Source organism: Thermobia domestica, chromosome 12 (genome assembly GCF_964235325.1).
Source record: "Thermobia domestica chromosome 12, izTheDome1.hap1.1, whole genome shotgun sequence".
Taxonomy (NCBI): Eukaryota; Metazoa; Arthropoda; class Insecta; order Zygentoma; family Lepismatidae; genus Thermobia; species Thermobia domestica.
The window spans coordinates 147983554-148008722 of record NC_137465.1 but is presented as its reverse complement, the minus strand read 5'-3'; the positions used below and the strand labels follow the sequence as shown (position 1 = coordinate 148008722).

At 33.4% G+C, this 25169-nt stretch overlaps 1 protein-coding gene across 3 annotated transcripts in view; it reads left to right on the top strand.

The window, feature by feature from the left end:
- The window catches only part of LOC145666720 (lipase maturation factor 1-like), a 53949-nt gene that overhangs the window by 12394 nt on the left and 16386 nt on the right, over window positions 1–25169 (top strand). For all 3 annotated transcript variants that reach the window (XM_081734242.1, XM_081734241.1, XM_081734243.1), the window contains exons 5-8: window positions 576–714; window positions 8880–8976; window positions 15583–15750; window positions 20787–20961. In XM_081734242.1, coding sequence (XP_081590368.1) covers window positions 576–714; window positions 8880–8976; window positions 15583–15750; window positions 20787–20961 — 579 coding nt within the window. The remainder of the gene's footprint in view (window positions 1–575; window positions 715–8879; window positions 8977–15582; window positions 15751–20786; window positions 20962–25169) is intronic.

Below are 25169 nucleotides of genomic sequence, written 5' to 3'. Positions count from 1 at the left end.
TTTGTGTTATTTTTGCATGTATGTGTGTTGGCTTTATATATATATATATCTTTTGGTCACCGTAGAGTAGGGACAGCTTCCATTTCTGGCTATGTGAGCTTATAATAGAAGCTTAATGTTCGTTGTTCTTTAATGGTTTCTCTGCATAATCTGCGTAGCATAAACAACGTGGAATGTTAAACTGAAAATTTCATTTCATTTGTATGCCGTTTGTGTTACGATGTTTTTGAATACATTTACTCACTCCAATTATGAGTTGTTCCATTTTGTTTTTTCCTATTGTTAATTGATTTCAATGTAAATTGGTCTCGCAAGACGAATCTCAAAGTTTATGAAATAGATAAATAGAGAATTCTATATAAGATATGTCATATTCGGAGTTTCGTTATCAAAGAAATGCAGTAGAGTTGTATTTTCTTTTACTGTACTCTTCTTCGAGAACGGGTTAATTTCGAGAACTGTACTCTTCTTGCTGTCGTATTTTCTATTATTTCTAGAAAGTTATTAGTAGTTTTGCTTTGATGAACTGCAAACTTTCAACTTTCGTAGTAAAAGAGATATGTACTTTATTATAGGTCAAAGGTTCTATGGATTTGGTTGGGAGTCTCAGCTTCTAGAAACTGGTTTCTTAGCAATATGGATTGTTCCAGTTTGGTCCTGGAAATCTCTCCCGCCAAAGACTCCAACTCCATGGGTAGGAGTATGGGGATATAGGTAAATATTTCGTATATTTAATTTTATTTTAATGTTACGTAAATTTTAATATACGTTAAAAGAGTTGGGCGTTTTGGGCATTTATGTATTCCTTAGGTAACATCTTAAGGAAGTCGCTGGTAAAAATCTCGACCATTTATGTCCATTGTCTTTTAAAATGAAGGGTCTAATTTAAGTTTAATTTTCTCTGTCATAGAATTTAATTTTGTATAATTTACAGCGTTCTTAAATTGGTTTCATTTATTCGGAGATTGGAAAAGAAAACGTACTTGGGGTATGATATTTTACTGATGACTGTATAATATGTACTTTACATTAATAGATATGCAATTATGGATTGTTGAAGCAAACGAAGAAGAGAAGAAAAAATGCATGAAGAGGTTATAGCCTAGAGATGCCTCCCCCTCATTGTATGTAAGAGACCGAAAACTTAATTTTATGATTTTTTTTTAAATCCATACTTTTTTCTAGAAAAAGTTGAAATTAACTCAATAAACAGTCATATTAAAATCGCACAAGAAGTTAAAGGAACTATCGTAATCTGTTTATTTGGCATGCCCTTAAACTTTCACATGAGGAAACTGAATTTTGCTAAAAATCTCTGGGCATTACCAATAATGATAAAGTATAACACGTTTAAGAACCTAAGCTATGGGATCGCTCACACAATTAACTAAAATATAAATACATAATCTCGTAAAAGCTTAAAGGCTTTACTGGGTGGTATAGAAAATTGAAAATTCTCTTCCCACTCCATGGTAATGAAACAGATATTTTCTCCGAAATCCGGTGTTGTCAAGAAATTCGAACTGTTTGATAGTTCTCGGCCAGAATAGGGGTGAGTAAAAGCTAATCACTGTCAATTGAGAAAAGAAATGCGATGTCTTAAATGTTTTGGCGAAGAAAAAAGTAGCCTGGAAACTCGAATGGTTTGTATTAGTTTGTTCTTTGACACTTTCAGCAGAAAATCTTTCTTCTTCTGTTGAGAAGGAATGAACCATATGCAAGCAGTTGGTCAGTGTGTTCATTTCCGGAGCATCTACCTTTCGTTGGCGAGAGGAAAAAGCAAAATGGCCTCCCAAACCCACATGTGCAAGTCATTAATCACAGTTAAAAGGGGACCAAAAATATGGTAACATCTTTGGACACACGTTAAGTTACAATGTCACAACTGTTCGGACAGTTCCGAATATCACCCACTGAGGGTCATCTTGTTGTTGCGAGAACTGTACATTAGTAAAAATATGTCTTTCAGTGCCTGTGCCTTAGTGAGCGTAACAGTTTTGATGTGAAGGTGTCCATGACGGGTACCAATGTATATCTAACCTGCCCAAGATGTAGAATTCAGTTTTGTTATTCTGGTTCTGATTGTATATCAAAAAATTGAGTGAAAATAAAGGAAGAAGTTCTCATGATCTCTCTTTCTGCTGTCACAATTAACGGACGGAAAAAAAAAAATCGTCGTTTACGCGGTCTTAATGCAACTTTAGAACCACCAAAGAATATCGAAAATATTCTTACAAGGTGCAAAGTTTTCTCCTGAACCTTCTTAATTTATCACAGTCTATGAATCTATATGATGATACCAGCAGTCATATATTAGCATAAAAGAAATATTGGAACAGCATATTCTAAATTGAAGCAGAATTTAGGAACATATTAGCAACGCCACATAGTGATTGTCTGCTGTTGCTAATTACAACAAGGTAACTTGCTGTAACACTTCGCTTGTTTTTAAGCTAAGTATATGTACTTTGATGCAATTAGTATCAGTATGTGTAAATATATTTTCAAGGGCAAATTTATGTTTCAATAAAGGGCTTAAGATTGGAAATAGACAAATATCAGAGATCTTCCGTTCTCCAGATTTTCTAAAAGTCTTTTTCATCAGTATCAAGAAAACAAAACTGAATTCGGACATGGGCGTATTGCGCAAATGGTGTTACCCCGTCAAAAATATCTTCCCTGTCACAAGTGAACAAGAAAGAAAGAAATTCACACACTTTTACTAGAAAAGTAATGAAAAAATCCAAACTTACTTTGCTTACTCACTTTTATATTTCTGGCTGGGTGTTAATTGTTCTTCAAACTATTCAAATGTGTGATTTCAATCGTCTGATAGGAGAACCAATGTTGAATTTCATTTAATATTTAATCTGAATTAGTTTATTACGGAACTAGTGGATGTTCACGATGTATGACATAAACGGAGTAGTTGTCTTGCTCTCATATTATTAGCAAATTGCTAACACTTAATGTGTTCAATTTAGCATTACGTTATGGTGGAAGCTTAATTCGGCCATTTTCCTTTAATACCAATTGAAAGATAAATGTGTCATAGTAAATTTAAGAATTTCACAGGATTGTCATTCAAAGCTCCAACATGTATTTAAAAGAATTTTTAAAATGTTTTCATAAACGATACGGGAAGCAAAGAACTTTCCGGAAACGAATGTTCTTTTGATGATCTCAGACTTTTTTTCTTATTTTCTTTCTTTTAAGGGAAAATAGGCTTTTGTATCGTCTTAGCTTGTAGTTCCGCCCATAAAACAAACGAAAGGTCGTTAGCATGGAAATTTGCTAAGTACTCTTATGTGTGATGAATTAGACTCGTTCCTTGATACGATTGCTTTGTTGACTACTCAGCAATCTCAAGGGTTCGGTCGAAAAGAGAAAGAAAACATCTTACAAATTATGTTCAGATTCGGATGATGATTTAGAAAATATGAGGAGTAGACAAGCACCACCAAATAAAGTGAAGTTTACAAAATCAGGAAAATTCTAGTAATTGTAGGAACCTCAAAATGAAGAAAATTCTGACTGTAGTAACACAAATACGAAAAGAACAGTAATTCAGGTGTAAGGAAAACAACACAAATTACTAAAATTTAGGTCAGGTAAAGATTCTATAACCATGTTTTTTAAAGATTTCTATGACACTGTTAGAATTAACCAATATAATAAATATGCTAAGGAGTTAATTGTTCATCAGCGTTTAAAGGGAAAGCAACGAATCAGTTGAAAGATTTTATACGACTTCATATGTTACATGGTAGGCCGTACAGTAAATTGGAAGAAAACATAATTGTTTTAAGAATTCGGAAGACAATGGAGACTTTTTCGCCAAGATTCAGTCCAAAGTACAGGAGAAAAATAATTCTATTGAGAAACAGGGTTATTACAAATGATTGACCCGATTTCATAAATTCACTGTAGCTTTTTTTATTGGACATATTGTCACGAAACTTTGCAAACGTATTGAAGAACTCAAAAAGGTATTTAGTGACATATTACAACTGCTCTGTATGTGTCCCCTAGCAATTCTGCAAATATCAAGTCGATAATCAAGTTCTTCCCACACTCGGTGCAGCATGTCTTTATCCATCCGTTGGAAAGTACTGCTGATGCGAGCTCTCAGTTCTGTTAGGTTTGTTGGTAGAGGAGGTGTAAACACTGTCTCTTTCACATAACCCCGCATAAAAAAATCGCATGGGATTGGGTCCGGAGAGCATGGAAGCTATAACAGAAATTGGTGATGATCATCCTCACCACGACTGATTCATCGGTTTTTCAATCTCCTATCTATTTATTTCCCCTTACAGAGACACCCTGAAGCTGTAAACTGTGCCTAATGAACTTGGCAGTTGGTGGATCTTTGTTGAACTTCGTTCGGAAGTATTGTTGCACTGTTAGGACAGACTGATGTAAGTGAAATTCGAGCACAACATAAACTTTCACTGCGCCTGTCGCCATCTTGAATAAGTGTTCACTGCTGCGCTTTCGTGACAAAACTCAGAAAAGAACGTTCAACACTTAAAAACTTTGAGTTTTTCTATAGTTTTACAAAATTTTGTGACAATATACCCAATAACAAAGCTACAGTGAATTTATGAAATCGGGTCAATCACTTGTAATATACGTGGTATGTGTATATAATGTTAGCTTTAATTGACAAATGTGATCCTACTCTCACAGAAAAGCAAATCATAGATATAATAACAAGTGGCCTTATACCTTATTCATTGATAAACTGTCAGGGAGATCATTTGCTGATGTAAAATGTTTATAGATTTTCTCCATCAGTTAAAAGCAAGTAGGTGTGAAGTCAAAAGATAGGAAGTAACGAGGGTGAATTGGAAGGTTTTATCTTCCGTACAAAAGCAACTAAAGCGTATGAGAAAAAAGGGGTCGTCTTTGTCTAGTAGTAGTTCAGAGACTCATACATCATCATCTATTGACTACTCTTAGGAATTTTATTTTATTTGATTTTCAGTTTAGTATCCCTTTCAGCAGCGAGGCTAAATGAAACGTGAACGTATAGCTTAATGTGAAATTTGAACCACATCACCTCCACGATAAGCGCTTACTCACGAGGGAGCTCTCGTAGGAATCAGATAGTGATTCTAGTGTTCATTCAATAAAAATAAAAGACAAAAGCAAAGCTATTTTAAAGGTTCAAGGAAGAAATTTGACTGAAAATAAGAATAATTCCAACAAATCCCTGTTGAAAAGAAATCGAAATAAAGTGAGGCGGTATCAGGTTCTTTGGATAAATTACAAAAGCAGGCCGAAAAATTGACATAGCAAATTGAAGAGAGAGAAAGAGTGAAACCCTAAAGAAAATGATAGTTATTCCTTTTAACTAGCCAACCAAGTACTAATGGTCAGGAAAATTAGAAACACCCAACTACTCAAAAGTTAAAAGAAAGAAATATAATGGAACAATAGAAATCAGAAATTAAGGCAGCATTATCAGTCAGATTTTAAACAGAGAGGGAAATTTTTGCAACAGGAAGATGGAAATAACTTCTACAGAAACCAGAAATTTAGTAGTTTCCCTCATCATGGACATATAATGTTGGATAATGACCGAATTGGTAAAATCCACATTTTCATGTTTCAAGTTAGAGAACGAACCCAAGGCATCAAATACAAAATACGTAGTGTTATGGTTAGGGTTATGCTACGCCAACTAATTAAACATGGGTGAAATACAACCGCAGGTACATAATTTAAACACGTGAATTTTGCGTATGGTCGTGTCCCATGCGCAGACGATTTGGAGAAAAGTCAGAAAAATTTATGTCCTACTCAACAGTTCAAATAAGGAAAAGTATGCAGAGTTATCTTGTCTGAATGAAGAGTAAATAGAAATAGCCATAGCCATAGATGGTAACATTGTAAGAGTTTACGTAGAGTTACCTAAGAAGAAAGTAAATTCTATAATAGATATGGCATCATCTGTATCTGATATTGATAAAGCATTGGTTCCTAAAGGTTGGATTTTTATGGATGAAGAAACTCAACTATGCCTTATACTGATATAGCAGCGACGGAGTTCAACTGATGTCATGGCATAAATATCATTTTAAAAATAGCTTGTCTTTGTAGGTACTGGACAATTAGCAAGTTGTAAATGTCTAACTTTGGACTCTTCCTGATCTCAGTCAGTAAAACGATGAGGGAAACATATTCAACTAGCATATTGAAAAAAAGAAAATTAGTACATCACAACTACTAATTTGTGTTACGGGGGTGTGCTGCATTGTCATATGTTTATTGGATTCTAGCGATTAATATGGCCCTAGGGATCTACAATCAAAATTCAGTTTAGAGTACATAAAGTGAACGACGACCAACTTTTTATTCATATTCACTGTTATAGACATATAAAATGAACATAGAATAATGTAGGAACATAACAGGTAAGAGAATGAATGAAATACGTAGACAATCTGAGACAAATAAAATTACGCGTAAAGTCGAGAATACTAATAACTTAAAAATGAATATACAGGGAAACAGAAACCTGCATCTATATTGCTTGTTTGAGGCCCATGGTAATCAAGGAAACTAATAAAACATCCATTTGAATAACATATTGGGCAGATACCAAAAATAATGTGAAATCATTACGATCTCTTCTATAGTAGATAGAGCAGTTTCATTCGTAACACCAAACTGAGTTGATATATTGAGGTAGAAGCTTTGCTTTGTTATAATTAAATATAAACTAATTATTTGCTGAGCAAAACGATATATTTTCGTTAAAATTCAACACATGTTACAGTTTCGCCAACTAACTCTTTGGCTTCATCAGACATTCTTTCTTCTCCCAAACTTTCCATCCCCCACCACATTTTTCTTTCTCCTATCCCTCCTTCTGATGAAGCCAAGGAGTTAGTTGGCGAAACTGTAACACGTGTTGAATTTTAACGAAAATATATAGTTTTGCTCAGCAAATAATTAGTTTATATTTAATTGTGGTAGATTGAATACTCTAAAAAAATATTTGAACCTAATGTTGCAATAACGGATTTCTTGCATATTATACAAGGTTATTCAAAAAGAATGTTGCAAAACCAAAGCGTATTTATTTTATATTGAAACGACATACGAAAGCAAAATTGGAAAGAAGAAAAGAAGATGGTGAGATTTATAGTTTACGTCCAAACCGCTGGAGGCACTAGTTAGGCAAACTGCAACTACGGAAGTAAACTGTGCATATTATGTGATGGAATTTTCATGAACAGGGTGTGTCGTAACAGTACAGAGATATTTTCATACAAAATTCAAGGAGCAAAAATGAAATGAAATGAAATGAAATGAAATATTTCAGCGTTACGTCCCACGATTATGCCCTTTCAGCTAAAGGAGACGATGATTAAAGCAAGTGAATGGTGATGGAAGAATTGATGGATTGAAAAGTGGGAGGGAACGGAAATAGCCCGAGAAAACCCATGATGTTGAAAAATTCAATAAGCAAAACACCTCGTAGGACCTGGAAAATTTGAGATAACATTATTTCTAGTACAGTGAAGCATATAATTGAGGATGCGTTGGGTTGCGTCTAGCAAGAACTGCATTATTAGTTAAACATCTGTCGTGTTACCCAGGGTATTTATATCCAACACTTCTAATGCCCACCAAAAAAAAAAAAAAAAAAAAATCTTTTTACTGATGAATTTTGCTTATGTATGTCGTTTCAGAACAAAATTGCTTTTATCTTGCCCCACTCTTTTCGAGTAACCTTGTATATTTACCGGTATATTGTTCAAATTTAACAAAATAAGAAGTGCTTTCTTTGAACTAAATACTTCAAACGCAATATACAGTATGTTTAGAAATTCAATGACTAAACTCCATGTATCAAATTAAAGAAAAAAGTTCTAATAAACACGAGTCGGAAAATGACACCTTTCAGAGTTATAAACCAAAAGAGTGGAACATCACGTTTTAAAAGGCTCTGGCTTGAAACTATGGGACCTATTAGAAGCAGTACAAGGAAAAACACATAAACTACTGTACGCTGTATCGAAATATCCATGTTTTACCACCCTTCAATAACAGCGAAACTAAGGAAGTTGGGATACGAGGATACACTTTCAAGCATTAATTAAGCGTTCATTTCGCCAGTACCTGGGATATCTGAAACATAGATAATTAGATAAGAGTTCATACTAGATCAGTATAATTTCTTGGACCGCTTACGATAATGTCCCATAGTTTTTAAACCAAGGTGTTTTAAAACGTGATATTCGTCATTTTCGACGATTTATAACTCTGAAAAAAGACTGTTTTCGACCCATGTTTATTAGTTCTTTCTTTTCTTTGTTATTAGAAATCACTTTCCGGTAAAAGATTCGAGCGGAGACAGTCTTATCCCAAAGTTATTCTTTTAGCCCTTGCAGTAAGACAATCTCGTACTCCTAAGCATCTGATTACACGTATCACATTCAAAATCATGTGGACATTTTTCTAATCTAATGAAATGGAAGAAGTTTTCAACTCTTCATCAGTAGAAACTAAGTGTATAATACCGGTTTTGTGTTGCAAATATTCAGCCTGGTTCTTTCTTTCATAACACATCTCACATATCTGCGTCAACAATTCAAATAAGGAAATAGCATCCCACTTGTTTTTCTGGTGTAGTCGAAAATGGGTACGGGTGTTAGTACAGTTGGTAAAACTTAACACTTTTAAAATTTTAAATAAAATATGAATTGATTTTTCATATATTATGTACTTACTCTTAATATTAGCATTACTATCTGGATTATAGCTCTAATTTTTTCCTACATTTACGTAATTTTATGGAATAAATACTTATCAAATCGATATATAAAGACGTACCTCACTCTTACTGACGTGTTTTTCTGTCACAGGTGGCTGCTTTTTCGCATCATGATCGGAGCTGGTTTGATTAAAATTCGTGGCGATCGTTGTTGGCTGAAACTTACGTGCATGAATTATCATTATGAGGTTAGCTTTGAAATCAGTTTAATTGCAAGAATATTTCAAAATGCATCACAATAGCAAGTGATAGGAATCAAGAAAAACGTAATCTTTACTAGCAAGCAAGTCTCAAGTATTTTATAGGTGCACACTACTTTTAATTTCATTAGAAATAATTTTAATATTAAAACAGTGTGTGTTCTTATTATAAGAAGTAGGCATGCTTAAACATATACTATGCAATATCAATATATATATAAGCAAAAGAAAGGAAAATTAGGATGCACGCAAGTATGAATTTATGGATTGCAAGTATTCTGTCTGCTATTAGCCCAAGAATTTTAGGCCAAAAAAAAGTCGAATCGACCTAACAAATTAGAAGGAAGTAGAGATTTGGCACAATTGTTTTATTAGTTCATACTAATGAAAATACTAACTGGTAAGTCTCCTAGAATCCAACGTGTGCTTCGGCCGCCATCTTGGAAAATTTATGTTTTTTTCGGAATTATTTGAAAACCGTTACAGATATCAAAAAATTGCGAGAGACAAAAAATATTCTTTCTTAAAAAGCAAACAGTTTTTGATATAACATTTTTCTGTAGGATGAAAAATAAAAATAGTTTCACAAGATTGAAGATCATCAATTTTGAATGCTATTGAGGATATGCAAAATTCAAAAAGATTTTTCTACTAGAATTGTTATTATTATGAAATAATTTTTCTTACCGGGGTAAATTTAGTCCTCATTGGTATCAAATACCATTTCCAGTGATGAATTCTCACAATTTGTTTCCTGACGCTGTCCACACATCGCTGAGCACAACAATCCTAAGTGTACATACTTGTATCTGTTTGTAACTATCAGAATATCATTTCAGGACTTCGAAAGACTTACAACACAAGCTTACTTTCCCATAAAGCGGACTGATAGATTTTGATCTAGAATTTCAACGGAGATATGCATTGAACAGATTTTAATGCGTAGCTTTAAGACCATTGGTGGACTTACACATGGCCAAGGGATCACAGATTCTACTCTTCAGAGATGGGTTTCATCAACTCTAGCCTGTACTGAAATAGCTGAAGCGTTAACGGATTTCACTGGAATTAATGTAACAAGTATACTTCATAACACAGAACTGTGAAAATCTCGTCAGATAAGAGATTCTAAAGACTTTCTGCAATTTGTAAGCTAGTTACGAGAACATAACCCATTTGGTCAATCCATATGACACTTGGTGAATCTTTCAAATGGGCTGGTAGCAGACTTATCAATTACATGCGATAGGGCACTGAAGATCGGGACAAACACAATTAAATCATTTGTAGGGAGTAACTTTTGCGAAGTCCGTATGCAACAGAAGAAGAAAATAGTTCCTTTATTGAAGCTGGCATCAGATACAATAAAAATAAGCCATGAGATTGTTATATTGAAATTCCCACAAGAACTCTTCCAGAGAATGGTATGTCTGGACAAAAGCAAAACAAAACGGATGGAAAGCATACTTTGAATATGAACTGACAAGCATGCCTCCATCATTATGTGGTTTATGGCTGTTACGAAAAGGCAACAAATCTTCCATTCTAAATGTTTTTCATGCCAAAGTGAGACGCCAACTTTAACATGCAATCTCTTCTATGTTTTGATGGAGGAAATCTACATTGTGTGGTTTGGCCAAAACCAGCTACGTTTGGTGAAGTATTTGACATGTATGAAACATATATTGAGCGCCATTAAGGTAAAAATTGTACAATGGTGTTTGCTGGCTATCCAGATAAAGGAATAACAAAAAGAGCACAGCATGAACGACGAGCAGCTAAACGATCTTCTCAAGACATCATTTTTGGTGAACATACACAATCACTATATCACAGACAGATTTTCGTGCAAACAGAAACAACAAACGGGCTCTTATTCAATTTCTGATGCATACACTGAAAACCAAAAGCTACACTGTTCTACAGGCAGAGAGTAATGCAGATACTTTAATTGTTAGGACTACTCTGAATCAAGTCCATAGTAAAATAACAGCAGTTGTTGTTCGACAGGATACAGATCTACTTGTCTTTTTAACTGCTTTAGCGCCTGAAGATTTTGAAGAGCTATGGTTTCTCAAGCTAGAAAAATCCAACAGCTTACCAAGTATCTTCAACATCTCAGTACAGAAGAGGAAAAGTGGGGAGGCTTTTGAAGTTTTACTGTTTGCTCAACCATGACTGGATGCGACATACCAGCAACACATAATAAGGGTAAAGTTAGAAAGACTCAGACTTCTTGAGAAGCTCAGAATTAAGAAAAGCGATGAAAATATTCAACGAAGGTAATACGAAAACGTATACGAAAAAAAGAAGCTATCAAAGCTACTGGAGAAAAGTTTTTATTAAAATTTTATGGATCGAAATCAAATACACTAAACGAGTTGTGATACTTCAGGTACAATCGTAGTGACAAGCTAAAAGCTAGATACATCTTGCCAACTGCCATGGCTTCCTTCAATCAGCGCAGCTGCAGAGTAACATTCCTACAGAGTTTAATTACAGGTTCATGAATGTTTGGAACCGATCGATTGGGGTTGGAAAATGATAAGAGGATCACTCAAACCTATCCCTACTACAAAAGAATCAGCTCTATTAGAACTGCTCAATCTTATTTCGTGCAACTGCAAAGTAGGATGTACAAAAAGATTCAAGTGTGTATACTCAGAATTGTTGTATTCAGCGATATGTGACAGTAACGTAACTAAGGAAGGGGGGGGGGGTAAACAGGGCTTATGTCCCGGGCGCCGGATTGGGGAAGTAGCAGAACTGGGCAAATATTTATTTTTCACTATAAGGCAAGGAAAGGAGTTTTATCAAACTAAAAATCATAAAAAAAATTACTCCAGAAATTTAACATAACGACTCACCAACATTAGGATCATATCCATAGAGGATAGGTTAGCTTCAAAGCTATCTTTTGAGGACATTGTAAAACGTTTTGCGGCCAAGAAAGCCCTCAAAGTTAAATTTTAGTTCCAACTTTGTTTTTTCGTTTAAGTTATATCGATTTAAGAGATTTGCAAAATGCCGAGTATAATATTTAAGGCATTAGCTTGACTGTTTGTCATAAATAAAAAATTTATTCTAAAGCAATAGATTGTTGATTCATTCTACATATGTGCACATCCCAATATAATTCCAAAAATAGTGTGATTTGTAATTATTATGATAAGACTATAAGAATATATCAAGCATGCTAATTTCAGATTATTTGACAATCAAATACTAATTAGTTTGGTGTTTTATCTTGCACTGACAATTATATTATGTACAGCAATTTGAAAATCAAGCTTTACAACTTGAAGAAAATTGGAATAAGAAAATTACTGTCACACCAATATTAGGTGTAGCCGGGGAGCGTCTTGGTTTGGTTGGTCGAGGAGGGGGCGCTAAGAAACTAGCCTAGTTGCGTCGCTGATATGTAGACAGTATCAGGGAACAAATTGTGACAATTCATCACTGAAAATTATATTTGATACCAATGAGGACTAAATTACCCTGGTAAGAAAAAAAAAATGTTTCATGATAATAACAGTTCTACGAGAAAAATTTATTTGAATTTTGCATATCCTCAATAACATTCAAAATTGGTGATCTTCAATCTTATGTAAGGTTTTTATTTTTCATCCTGCAAAAAATGTTATATATAAAAAATGTTTGATTTTTTATGAAGAGTATTTTTTGTCTTGCAATTTTTTTGATATCTGTAGCGGTTTTCAAGTAATTCCCAAAAAACATAAATTTGACCGCCATTTTCCAAGATGGCGGCTGAAGCACAAGTTGGATTCTAGGGGACTTTTAGTATTTTCATTAGTATGAGCTAATAAACAATTGTGCCAAGCCCTAATTTGTTAGGTCGATTTTCGTAAAATTCCTCGTCTAAATATTATATCCCATACAGAATTTGACATAGTTACATTTCCTGTTTATAATTTCCGAAGTATTTGAATATTGTCTATATGAGTCCACTCGTAATATCTTGAGTGTAAAATTTATTTAAAAGCATTCGTGGCTAATACTCAGAGAGTAAATTTAACGTTATTTAAGTAGTTTTAACTCTCATCCATAACAGAAATGGCGAAAGTTGAAACGTTAGCTAAATATGAAACTTAACTGTAAACATCGACCCATAATAAAGATTTTACATTATTATTATTATTATTATTATTATTATTATTATTATTATTATTATTATTATTATTATCACAAAATTTGTTATTACAAAATCCGAATGAAATAACTACACAAAATTTTGTAGACATCAGGTGGAAAATTCCAAGACTTTTAGAACAAAGAAACGCGACCTTTGCAAGCTAAAATAAGGAACTTGAAAATAATAGTAAAAATAAAAACATTCGGGACATGTATAAGGGGATCAACGAATTTAAGAAAGGCTATCAACCTCATGCTTATATATTAAAGAAAGCTGACGGAGCGGTTCTTACTGAGACAGATACCATCTTAAATAGATGGAAAGATTTCTTTGACGATTTGCTTAACACGCAGCCAAAAACTAATGTGCGTGGAGAAAGGGAAATGAACACCGCAGAACCATATATTCCAGAACATAACCGAATAGAAGTAGAAATCGCTATAAAGAAATTTAAAAACACAAATCTCCGGGTGTAGACGAAATTCCAGCTGGAGGCAAAAAATTGTGGAACAAGACACACAAACTCATTCTCCTTACCTGGAATAAGGAAGAATTGCCACAAGAGTGGAAAGAATCAGTTATTGTTCCAATTCACAAGAAAGGCGACAAAACTGACTGTAATAATTATCGAGGCATTTCTCTTCTATCAACATCCTATAAAATCCTTTCAAACATTCTATTAGCAAGATTGACCCCTTACGCAGATGGAATTATTGGAATTTTTGGCGAATTTAGACGAAATCGATCAACTATCGATCAAATATTTACCATTCGACAAATACTAGAAAAGAAGTGAGAATACAGTATCCCGGTACATTAACTATTTATTGATTTTAGAAAGGCTTACGTCTCGGTTAGGAGAGAAACATTGTACAACATTCTTACAGAATTTGGAATACTGAGAAAGCTAATTAGATTAATTAAGATATGTTTAAATTAATCCCAAAGTAAAGTCCGGGTAGGAAAACTTTTGTCCACGAGCTTTCACGTCGAAAATAGCCTGAAACAAGGAGATGCGTTTTCGCCATTATTATTTAACTTTTTGCTGGAATACGCCATAAGGAAAATCAAAGATAGCAACCAGGGCCTAGAGTTGAATAGTATTCACTAGGTTATGGCATATGCTGATGGTGTAAATTTAATAGGGGATGATAAGAGAACAATAGAAAGAAATGCAGAAATCTTATTAAACGCTTGCAGGGACATGGGTTGAAAAGTAAGTGCTGAGAAAACTAAATACACGGAAGTTCGTCGGGATCATAGTATGGCAAATTATGGATGCGTTAAAATATTAAATAATACTTTCGATATAGTGAATACTTTCAAATATCTAGGATCAATATTAACAGACGAAGAAATTAAATGTCGACTAAAAGCAGGGGATTCGTGTTATTATTCAGTTCAAAATTTATTGTCGTCGCGAATTCTGTCGAGGAATTTGAAGGTTAAAATATATAAAACGATAATTATGCCTGTTGTTCTGTATGGTTGCAAAACATGGTCGCTTACTCTGAGGGAAGAACGTAGACTGAAAGTATTTGAGGACACGATCCTGAGACGAATGTTCGGAACTAACAGAAACGAGAATGGGTAAAGGCGGAAACTTCATAACGAGAAACTACATAATTTATACGGTTTACCGAACATTATTAGGGTCATCAAATCCAGGAGGTTTACGTGGGCCATGTAGCCAGAATGGAAGAAAGTATTAAACACTTTCAAAGTCTTAACTGGAAGACCAATCAGAAAACGGCCACTGGGAAGACCTAAATGCAGATGGGAGGCCAATATTAAGATGGATCCCCCCAGAAATAGGAATACAAAGTAGAAACTGGATCCAGTTGGCTGACAGAAGTCAGTGGAGAGCTTTTGTGAACGCGGCATTGAACCTCCGGGTTTCAAAGGTCATAGAGTTGTTGTTGTTGTTATTATTATTATTATTATTATTATTATTATTATTATTATTATTATTATTATTATTATTATATCATCATGTTTCGAAGGTTTACCGATAATAGTTTCGAAGGTTTGGAAAACGGCTAAATAAATAAATAAATAATAATTTCCCTACTACCCCTTTTGAGCCATCCAATATCTCACAGTCCCGTCTTGTCTGTAGCCTGGAGTGCAATGAAAACTTCTATACAAAATTGCAAGATTCTAAGCATAATAATTTGTTGGTTTGTTGATGAGTGAATCAGTTCATTTATTCTGTTATATAGATAAAGATTAATAATCATTGACTTTTCCGAGAGACTTCTCTAATTGCTAAGATAGATTAAATCTAGAACCCAGTTGTAACATGTACTTGTTCTGATTTTGACCATAAACTTGGTGCTTGTAAAGAGCACAAATATTTTTAGTGGCATTAATATTACCTTTTGTTTTGTATACTGTTGTTATGCCTATTTACGTGGTTCTTGTCTATTCACAACTTGCAGACGCAGCCCGTGCCAAATCCTATGGCCTATTACCTTCACCAGTTGCCTGTGTGGTGGCATAAAGCGGAGACAATGGGTAATCATATCGTAGAGTTAGTGGTTCCTTGGTTTATGTTCCTTCCTCGACCATTCAAGATAGTTTGTGGAGTAATTCAAATCATGTTTCAGGTATGTACAGCAAAGAAAACGTAACGTTTTAAATGTTAGAAAATAAAATGTTGGTTTATTCGGACTTACCTTAAAAATCCGCTTTGGTGCAGTGAAAGCATGATTTTTCTTCAAATTTCCATCAAGTTCTTTAGATGTAAATACAAATAAAACATTACTAGAAGAAGAAGAAAAATAAATAAATAAATAATAATAATAATAATAAGTCTTACAAGTGTACGCGTTGCGTACAATTTGAAGATTTTAAGCATAATTACATTCCTTATTGGCCATTACATTCCACTTTGCGATCAAGTCAGTTATTGTTCATTTTGCGATTACCTTTGATTGAGAGGTAAATAAAATTTGAAAGCTCTGATAAAAGATGCCAGTGTGTGATCAATCGAGACTGATTCTTTGAAAGAACTTCTTGGTAAACAGAACTGGCTGTCAAATTCTGTTATTTTAAACTATGAATATAAATAAATTAACTATATTACAAAACATGGATGAAAACAAAACGTTGCTTCTGTTAACAGTTTAGATGCATCGAGTCTATTAGCAATCCCTTAACCCATGTATTTCCAAATTATTGTTTATTTCTTCAATTTCTGCGATTATTCGCTTGAAATATTCTATTCAGGTTCCATGAACAGTAAGAAACTGACAAGTGAGTTTTCTAATCCGTTATCTGTGCGCAATAGGGTAGTGGGCACTGGAGTGTAGGTGACAGATAAAACCAGTGAAGACTAGTTGCACATTAGTTTATACGTACGAGCAAAGAATGGTAGAGCGAATATAATTGTTTTCGTCTATTATTTAGCATTTTCTGTCTTCTACTTGGTAAACCGAAGTAAGAAGACTGTTTATTAAGTCTAGTTATTAAGTATAGTTTACTGAAGGATGGGAATCCAAAATTGTGTTTTATCGAAAACGGGTCTAAGCATTTTGTTTATATTTTCTAAGTTTGCATTACATTAATAAACCTGTAGTATAGTGCTCCTATTTTCTAACAGAAGCATCTTGAATTTTACTTCTGGGATAAGGTTTATGAGAAGATATTCTCCAGAATGGTTCAGACAATTGTGTTGGTATTTCAAAAATTCCGTGAATAATTACTATTGCAATAGGGCGTAAATCGTATCATAAAGTATTCAGAACCAAGTGGGGTCGTTTACTATTGGTGTTAATTTTCTAGGATTTTTTTCTTTGAAAAAGAGCTTAAACGATTTTGTTGGTGTTTCATTAACAACTCTAGAATATGGTAAAAGTAAATTGTCTTTCAGAAAATTTCGGGAGTGAGGGTGGGTTTAATTGTGACGATTTCTCAAGAAACGTTTGAGACAGTTTTGTCCATATTTCATTAAAGAGGCACAAAACCTAGCGAAAATTTGAAGAAAAATTTATCTTATATCCTTTTGAAACTAATCCGTGTCTGGTTTTACACAGTTTTCCCCTCCCAATTATAAACAAACCGAAATTGGGATTTCCGAGGATACTTATGAATACAACATGTCTGCTTGTTATGAATTCTTCAGTTCTGGATATGACTAGAAGTCACAGAGAGCAAACTTAAGTACGTAGGGTTTATGAGGAAGAACTTCGATGCTTTTATCCCGTAAAAAAAACTTTATCACAATTTCGGATCAGTGAGGCAGTGATAGGGAGATAGCTCATGAATTGTTTGCAGATGAATAGTGAACAATTCTTTAAGCAATACAGCACTCAGTTGAATCACGATGATAAAGGAGGAAACATATGCTGTATTTCCTGCTCTAAAACTGACCATAAATGTTGAATAATGTTGAAGTCGGGGAATTTCCTCTTGATGTTAATCAAACCATTCCTGGACAGATGTAGTTGAGTGTATTGACGTATTTTCGTCTTGGAAGACCGAATTGTTGTTAGGATAGAGCATCTATGCCAGAGGAAATGTCCATAGAATCACTGGCAGTAATTGGACCTTTGAGAGTAAAAATAGGACCAACAGAATAATAATAGAATTATAAGGACCACTATGAAATTGCTGCCCGCACTAGCATAGAGATGCCATCATATTTAACAATAGGAAATAGACAAACCTGTGTAGGCTTCCGCTATATTAAATCCCTGCCTGTTAAAATCAGGTATGAGGATGACTGATCGAACCATGTTACTCTCTTCCAATCATCGAGCGTCCATGTTTTATGTTCTTGGGACCATCTTTTTCAGGCGAGAGTGTTCAAAATTCCAGAGTCGCAATTCGATCGTGGATATTTAGGTTATGCAGCTCTCTTCGGACTGTAATTGTAGAAACAGATTATCGTTCCACGTTCCAGATCATGCTGTAGTTCTGCAGTCAGTTGTGCCACATTAGCTTTACGGTTCTTTAGGGCAGTCCTCTTCGTGTTTGGCAATCCTTCTCACCTAAACTTACTTTTTGCCTACTATTCTTGTGGTGATGTCTTGCCACGAGTTGTGTATGCCATCATCACCTTGGACGTCGTTGCTTGATACTCTTTCTCCAGTTAGCTGCATACCACAAATTTGTCCTTGTAGTGAAAACCTGAGAGACTCAAATTCTGCACTATCAACGTCTGGCCTATTATTACAAATCCTTGCGCATTAGCTAGTATCACCCACACAGTAGTAACACAAGATCATGACAGTTCATGAATGTTCAGTATAACTAATTTACATAGGTTACATGTTGTAGTACATTGGTGTGTCCATTGCTTTACTAACTGTTTGTATTAACAACGTTTTTCAAAGCTGTTTTTAATGACTTAATAACTGTCTGATTATCTTCTATGCCCACACCCAGACTTTCCCTTTATTTAGTGCTGAAATACGAAATAATTTCAAGTAAGTTGCAAACTCTACATTACGGACATATTAATTCGTCTAATCCAAAATAGATTTGTGTACTTCCTTCACTTCGTATACTAAGGCAATTTCGTTATGTTAATTGTCCATGTTTAAAATTTCTTAGTTGTGAATACTGTACATTTTGCATTAAAGGACAAATACTATAATGTGGTTAGTGTAATGTTAGTACAGATATCTATTAGACTATGCTTTTTGGTGCTTTGCTTCCTTACGTAACACCGAGCTTATGAAGGCCCTACTGTATACTGTAATGTAATTTTCAAAAACACATCTATGTATATTAAAAATCTTTGTAATTAAAAAAAAAAAAAAAAAAAAAAAACAGGCTGAGTTTCCATAAACAAGTAAATTCACTTTAAAGGAAGTGAAATCAGAAACATGAAAGTGACAATGTCAAAAATATATATACAACAAGGAACTCATACAGGTAAAAGGCCAAACCAAAAGTATATAAACTAATCGATAAATAAACAAATGGTCAGGATGGGCAGAATTGTCAGAAACGTCAATAGCGTCGTGATAGTCAATTCTCTTTGCGTAGTCAAGTAAGTCGACCACGAGATTTTAAATCTTTGTCAGAATGGACTTCAGCTTGTTCAAATCTTCCACTATCCTGTAAATAAACCTTTGATTCAATTATGCTAAGAAGCAATATACAAGAAGTTCAGTGCACGAAGGTCCTCTTCCAAGACAGGCTTTAATATGTTCAGTTTATAAATTGTGCATATTTTATTTTGTAACTTCTTTCAATACTTAATTAATTCAATGTAACCTTGTATTAATAATAATAAGATGCATCTAAATTAATCTTTTGTTTTCTACCGAGGATATAATAACCTATTTCAATTGTTCAGTTATTCTGATGAGTTATGCATATTATTGAGAATTCTCTCTCTCAAGAATAACGGCATTCACATCTGAATGTAAGTAACATAAAATAAACGATATCCTTCATTCATTTTATTCAGATTTAGTAAACAAATCCTTCTATTTTAAAGTTACGAAACACTACTATTAACATGGACTCCGAACCACAACCGAGGTTTGAATCCAATGCAGTTGGCAGGTGCGTAGGCCGTAATACAAGGTCAATTCCTCACAGTTTAGTCCATTCCTCACTATACTTTCTCGCCTGGCCCCGGTTACAAAAAATACTGAAATTTTTGTTGTCGATAACATGGTTTTGACCAATAGCTGTGAAATGAGGATGTGATAACTTAGAAGTGAATGTGTTACTTCATTATCATAAACGTTTATTATACTTAAGCAAGTGGAAATCGGATTATTCCTTTACGATGTGATAAACCAATCGATCTTTAACAAAGAAAAAGAGACTTTATTCGAAATAATGGACATTTCTTAAGCCTTAAATATTCCTGATACATTTTGAGGTGAATTCTTCTGGAATACTTATTTAACGAAAGTAATTGACGTATTTTTAACACTATTTAAAAAGTGGTACTATTAAAAATCTTATTTCTTGCGTCTTTCAGAGTTTACTTGAACGGTTTCAGTCACTTGTGCTGTAATGTTTCTCTGCTTATAAAATCACTTGAATGAAGATAGAATCACTTCATCGAAACATCTTGCACCTTGGGTGCAAGGATGGATCTTTTGATAAACTTCTTGTTTTTGTAGAGAAAAGTGTTGTCAATTGCATAAAATTACTTTCCCCCTTTATTCTGTGTGTTATATGTCATTTGTAAAATTATCTTCAAGAAAAGAAGTAATATTGTCCAAGTGACGCTTACATTTAGTTCGTGTTTTTAGAAGATTTTAAAAATCTCCAATACTTCACCAAGGGATCTCTGTAGCTCTTCCATAAAAATAATAAGTTTATCAAGAGGTCTATTTTTAAATTTTTGGTTTTAAAACTCTTGCATCTAAGGAACAAAATGTTTCTATAATGTGATTCGATCTTTATGGGAATGACTTCACCTATTGAGGAAGGTTACAATGTAAGTAGTTGAAAATGTTCAGGTAAACTCTTAAAGATGAAATAAACAAGGTAGATCCATACTACATTTTTTTTTTTTTAAATAGTCTTTTGAGTTTGAAGTAATTATTTACTATACATAAAGACCGAAAGAGATCGATGATTTTGTTGCTCAGGTTTTTTTTACATTTTTACTCATTTGATTGTGTTCATTAATTAATAATATTGTAAATAATGCTAAAATGTATTACAGGTAATTCTCATCATTAGTGGCAATCTGAGCTTCTTGAACTGGTTGACCATTCTACCGTCTATATGGTTCTTTGATGATGCTCTCCTGTGTAAGATTTTTAGTAAATCAGTTGTTCATTCAGTGGTGCAATTCCAACAAGAGGATAAGAGACGGCCACAGAATACGTACAGAGAGAGTAAGTGTATTCAATTACAGTTTGTGCATAAAGAATTTCTTGTTATGTAGAAATGTGAAAGAAAAAAATGTATTTACAAGTGTAAGAGGCAGCAAGTAGAATACAGACATCATGCTAAAGTATAAAATACATCTTGTCATACAGAACATTAATGAAACAAATTTTAAAATATTGAAAAAAATTGATTATGAAAAACAAACTTGTTTTACAAACCAATATATATAATTATTATATTATATTCCTTTAACTTAAAAAGAAAATTGTAAGTTTAAAGAAAGAAAATTCTTTGTTAAGAGATCTGTTAATTGGTCAACAAGTGCATACTCGTAAAATTTCAACTTCAAATTAGAATTTGGAACTAGATTCTATACCAACTTCTATTATGAGTGACCAAGCACATTTCTCAAATTTGACTGATAATAGTGAAACTGAAAAGCATAAACGATTGCCCTCTAAATGAACACCTTCATTTTAATCCCATATAGTACTCAGAAATAACAAGCCATTTCAAATTCAGAAAGTTAATAATTTGCCGAACTCAAATTCTCGACGAGAATTGAGTAAACTAACTTCGGTTACTTCAGGTACGGAATTCAAATCTGTTGTGTAAACAAAAAAAAGAGAGAGAGAAAAAAAAACACTGTGACAAGATTCAACCCGTTAGTTACTAGTGAAGAAGTTGAAGAAATTGTTAAGGAACTCAATATAGCTGAAGTGGTCTGTAACAGGTTAAAAACTAAACATAATTCTTATTCTTCATTTCATATAGAAATGAAATAATCAGATTTCTCCCGAATTATTGATCTTTGGTTGTGGCCTGCAGGTATTCTTATTAGACCTTTCTATGCGAAATCATGACGGAGTTATTAACAATATTCTCGTATTAGGTATGATGAATCATAACCTTAAAATTTGGTATAAAAATGTTCGTGGACAAGAACTAAGAGTAGTGATTTCTCATCTTTTATTTCTGACTACCAATATATAATTGCGGTAACAGAAACATGGTTGTCCGACATTCATAAAGAGTACGAGTATTTCCCAGACTCATGTTTTAAAGTCGACCAGATTATATACTGAAGAGTCGTGTCAAAGAGGTGGTGGATATCTAATAGCAATAATAAGAAGAAACTTCATCGTAAATCGCAGGCCTGATCTAGAACTTACAAGGAATATTTGAACTAAAATGCAATTCAGTGAAGAATCTTTTGATACCTTATGTTTATTTTCATCCAATATTTTCCCCTGAGATCTTGAAAATTACCTGAACCACATTTCCAGCAGGTTGAATCACCTAGAGGACGATATACTGATATTTGAAGACTTTAATGTATTCAAAATTAATTGATTTGTTAAAATGAACAGCTTGTAGAAATACATTATTAGCTAAAGTTTCAGTAATAATAATAATAATAATAATAATAATAATAATAATAATAATAATAATAATAATTATTATTATTATTATTATTATTATTATTATTATTATTATTATTATTATTATTATTATTATTATTATTATTATTATTACAATAATACAATACAATGCTACAATAATTACAATAATACTGTATGTTGAACTTTCTGCCTCCGCTTTTGATTTTGTTATCACCAATGCTACCTCAATGTGAAGAAAGGCTGATCAGTATATAGTGCATCCTGATTCTTTTCATCATCCGATAGAAACAATTGTATTTTTTACCTAAGGTTGTAAAGTTAATAAGTTTTCTTAACATTTTCAATTTGCTAAAGATGATTATTATTCATTATATGAACAAGCTAACACTGACTAGCACAATATTTTGCTAAAATAGATATAAATGAAGCAATTTTGGAACTTGAAAATCTAATTGTATCAGCTATAGTAAATAATATTCCGAAATTGAGTCCTAGAACATCAAAATATTCTTCTTTGTATTCTAAAAAAAAAAAAAAAAAAAAAAAAAAAAAAAAAAAAAAAAAAATTTCTTAGTTGAAAGTAAAATTTAGCTCGTGAAAGGTACAAAATTACATCCAATTATGAAGACTATGTATTAATTGTCAATTATCATAAAGCCTTCAAAAATAAACTAAAAGACAACCGCGGTGGCTCAGTGGTAGAGCGTTCACCCTTGGTGCATGGGGTCCTGGGTTCAAACCATGCTCCTGCCATGTGAACTTTGTGGTGGACGAACACCGTGTGCGTCTCCCGTTTCCTCCCACTTTCTTCATTCCACCATTTCATTCATTTCTCATCATCACCGTCTCCTTTAGCCTAACCGGCATAACGTGGGACGTAAAACTCAAAGATTTCATTTTCAACTAAAAGACAATAAACGTATTTACCACATCAAAATAGAAAATCAGTTAAATAGTAATTCCGAGAAATTTTGGAGATATATATCTAAGGATAACAACGAAGTTTCACCTGGAATTGTTAAAAATAATTCATTGATCACTAGTTGTGGGTTATTAGCAAACCCACATATTTGCGGAGTACTTTACGTCAATTTATCTGACATTTCCAACTATTGGTAATACAAATAATTATTTGACATTATCAGAGACCTTCTGTTAGAGGAAACCACTTATGATTGTAACTCATAATGCAAGAGATGCTATATATCGTTCAAGATCAAATCTGCATCATGTATAGATGAAATGTCTGTTTTCATTAAAAAGGAGTGGCCAAAGTAATTTCACCAGTGTTGTTTAATTGTTAAATAACCATCCTTGTTTAATTGGAGATTAAATGAAAATATTTATCCTGAAGCTTGGAAGGTAGTAGCCATAACAGCCATAGTCAAGATGAAAGGTGATTATATCAAGATAAGATTATAGTCCGATTACTGTAATGAATATTATTCCTAACATTTTTTTAAAAAATAATGTATAACCATTTGCATAGCACTGTCTGTGATCAGCTGGATGCTAATCAACGTAGGTTTATAAATAGTAAATCAGTTATTACGAACTTAGCAAGTGTTATGCAAAATATATTTTCTGTTTTTCTACCTGATGGTCAAACTGATGTTGTTTACTTTGATTGTGCAAAAGCATTTGATAGACTGCCAAATCGTTTATTAATAAGTAAGATGTGCAGTTACAACGTGTAAAATTTAGAGTTAGGTATAAAGGCTATACTTCCTCTACTTATAACATCTGGAGTATCCTAGGGTTGTAACCAGATCCCTTGCTGTTTTTCAGTGTATAAATGATTTATCTGATAAGTTATCTGTAAATATTTTATATATACTGATAACACTAAAATCTTTAACGAAATTTAAACTGTCCGAGATCTAATTATGTTGCAAGAAAACTTTGATATATATTAGTTAGTCAAAGAATAATTTCTTTGAATATTGTCATAACTTTTTCCAGGTAAACATATCTTTTGTCATATAATATAGAAAAGGTAATCAGGAAACTGAATTTGGAATTTACGATAAAAATCTCGGAGTACTATTAGATAACATTATTTCAAAAATATTTACAGATACGTAATCACATCTAACAAGGGAAGAGAGGGAGATTATATATCGAAATGGAAGGTGGTTTATATACCAATCGAAAGCACTAATGACGCCTATTACGAAACTGTAATATTTTTTTTTCCGAATGCATATACTGTGCGAGTTATATGAATATACAAGGTGTCCAGGAAATCCCTTTCCTCCCCTAGAAATCGCAAACGATGAGACAGATATCAAAATAGGGAAACTCGTATTTGATCATTTTAAATGTAGAACTATCAAAGCAAAAAATGTTGTCCCAGGGCCACCCACAGGGTCCCAGGCGGGGTCTAACTCAAAAATTGCAAAAGATAAGGGGGTCAAGTAGCATATTGTTGGAAATCTGTTGGGAAATAAAAGAAGACGGAACAAGTTTTGAATCACTAAAAATTACTCTGTGCAAAATAGCAGCCGGTCAAAATGTCAGCAAAAACGTTATTGGTAAGTGTATGGCCACTCCAAAAAAAGCTGAAACGGCGAGACAGATGTCAAAACAGGAAAAAATGTGTGTCATATGTTTAAAAGTACAATGACTGAAAGTAAAAATGTTTGTCCCAGGATCCCAGATAGGGTAATACTCAAAAATTTCAAATTTTGGTAAGGCAGATCAAGTAGCATATCGTTGGAAAGCTGTTGGGAAATTAAAGAAAACGGAACAAGTCTCGTCTCTCTAAAGTTACCGTGTGTAAAATGGCGGCCGGTCAAAATGTACATCTT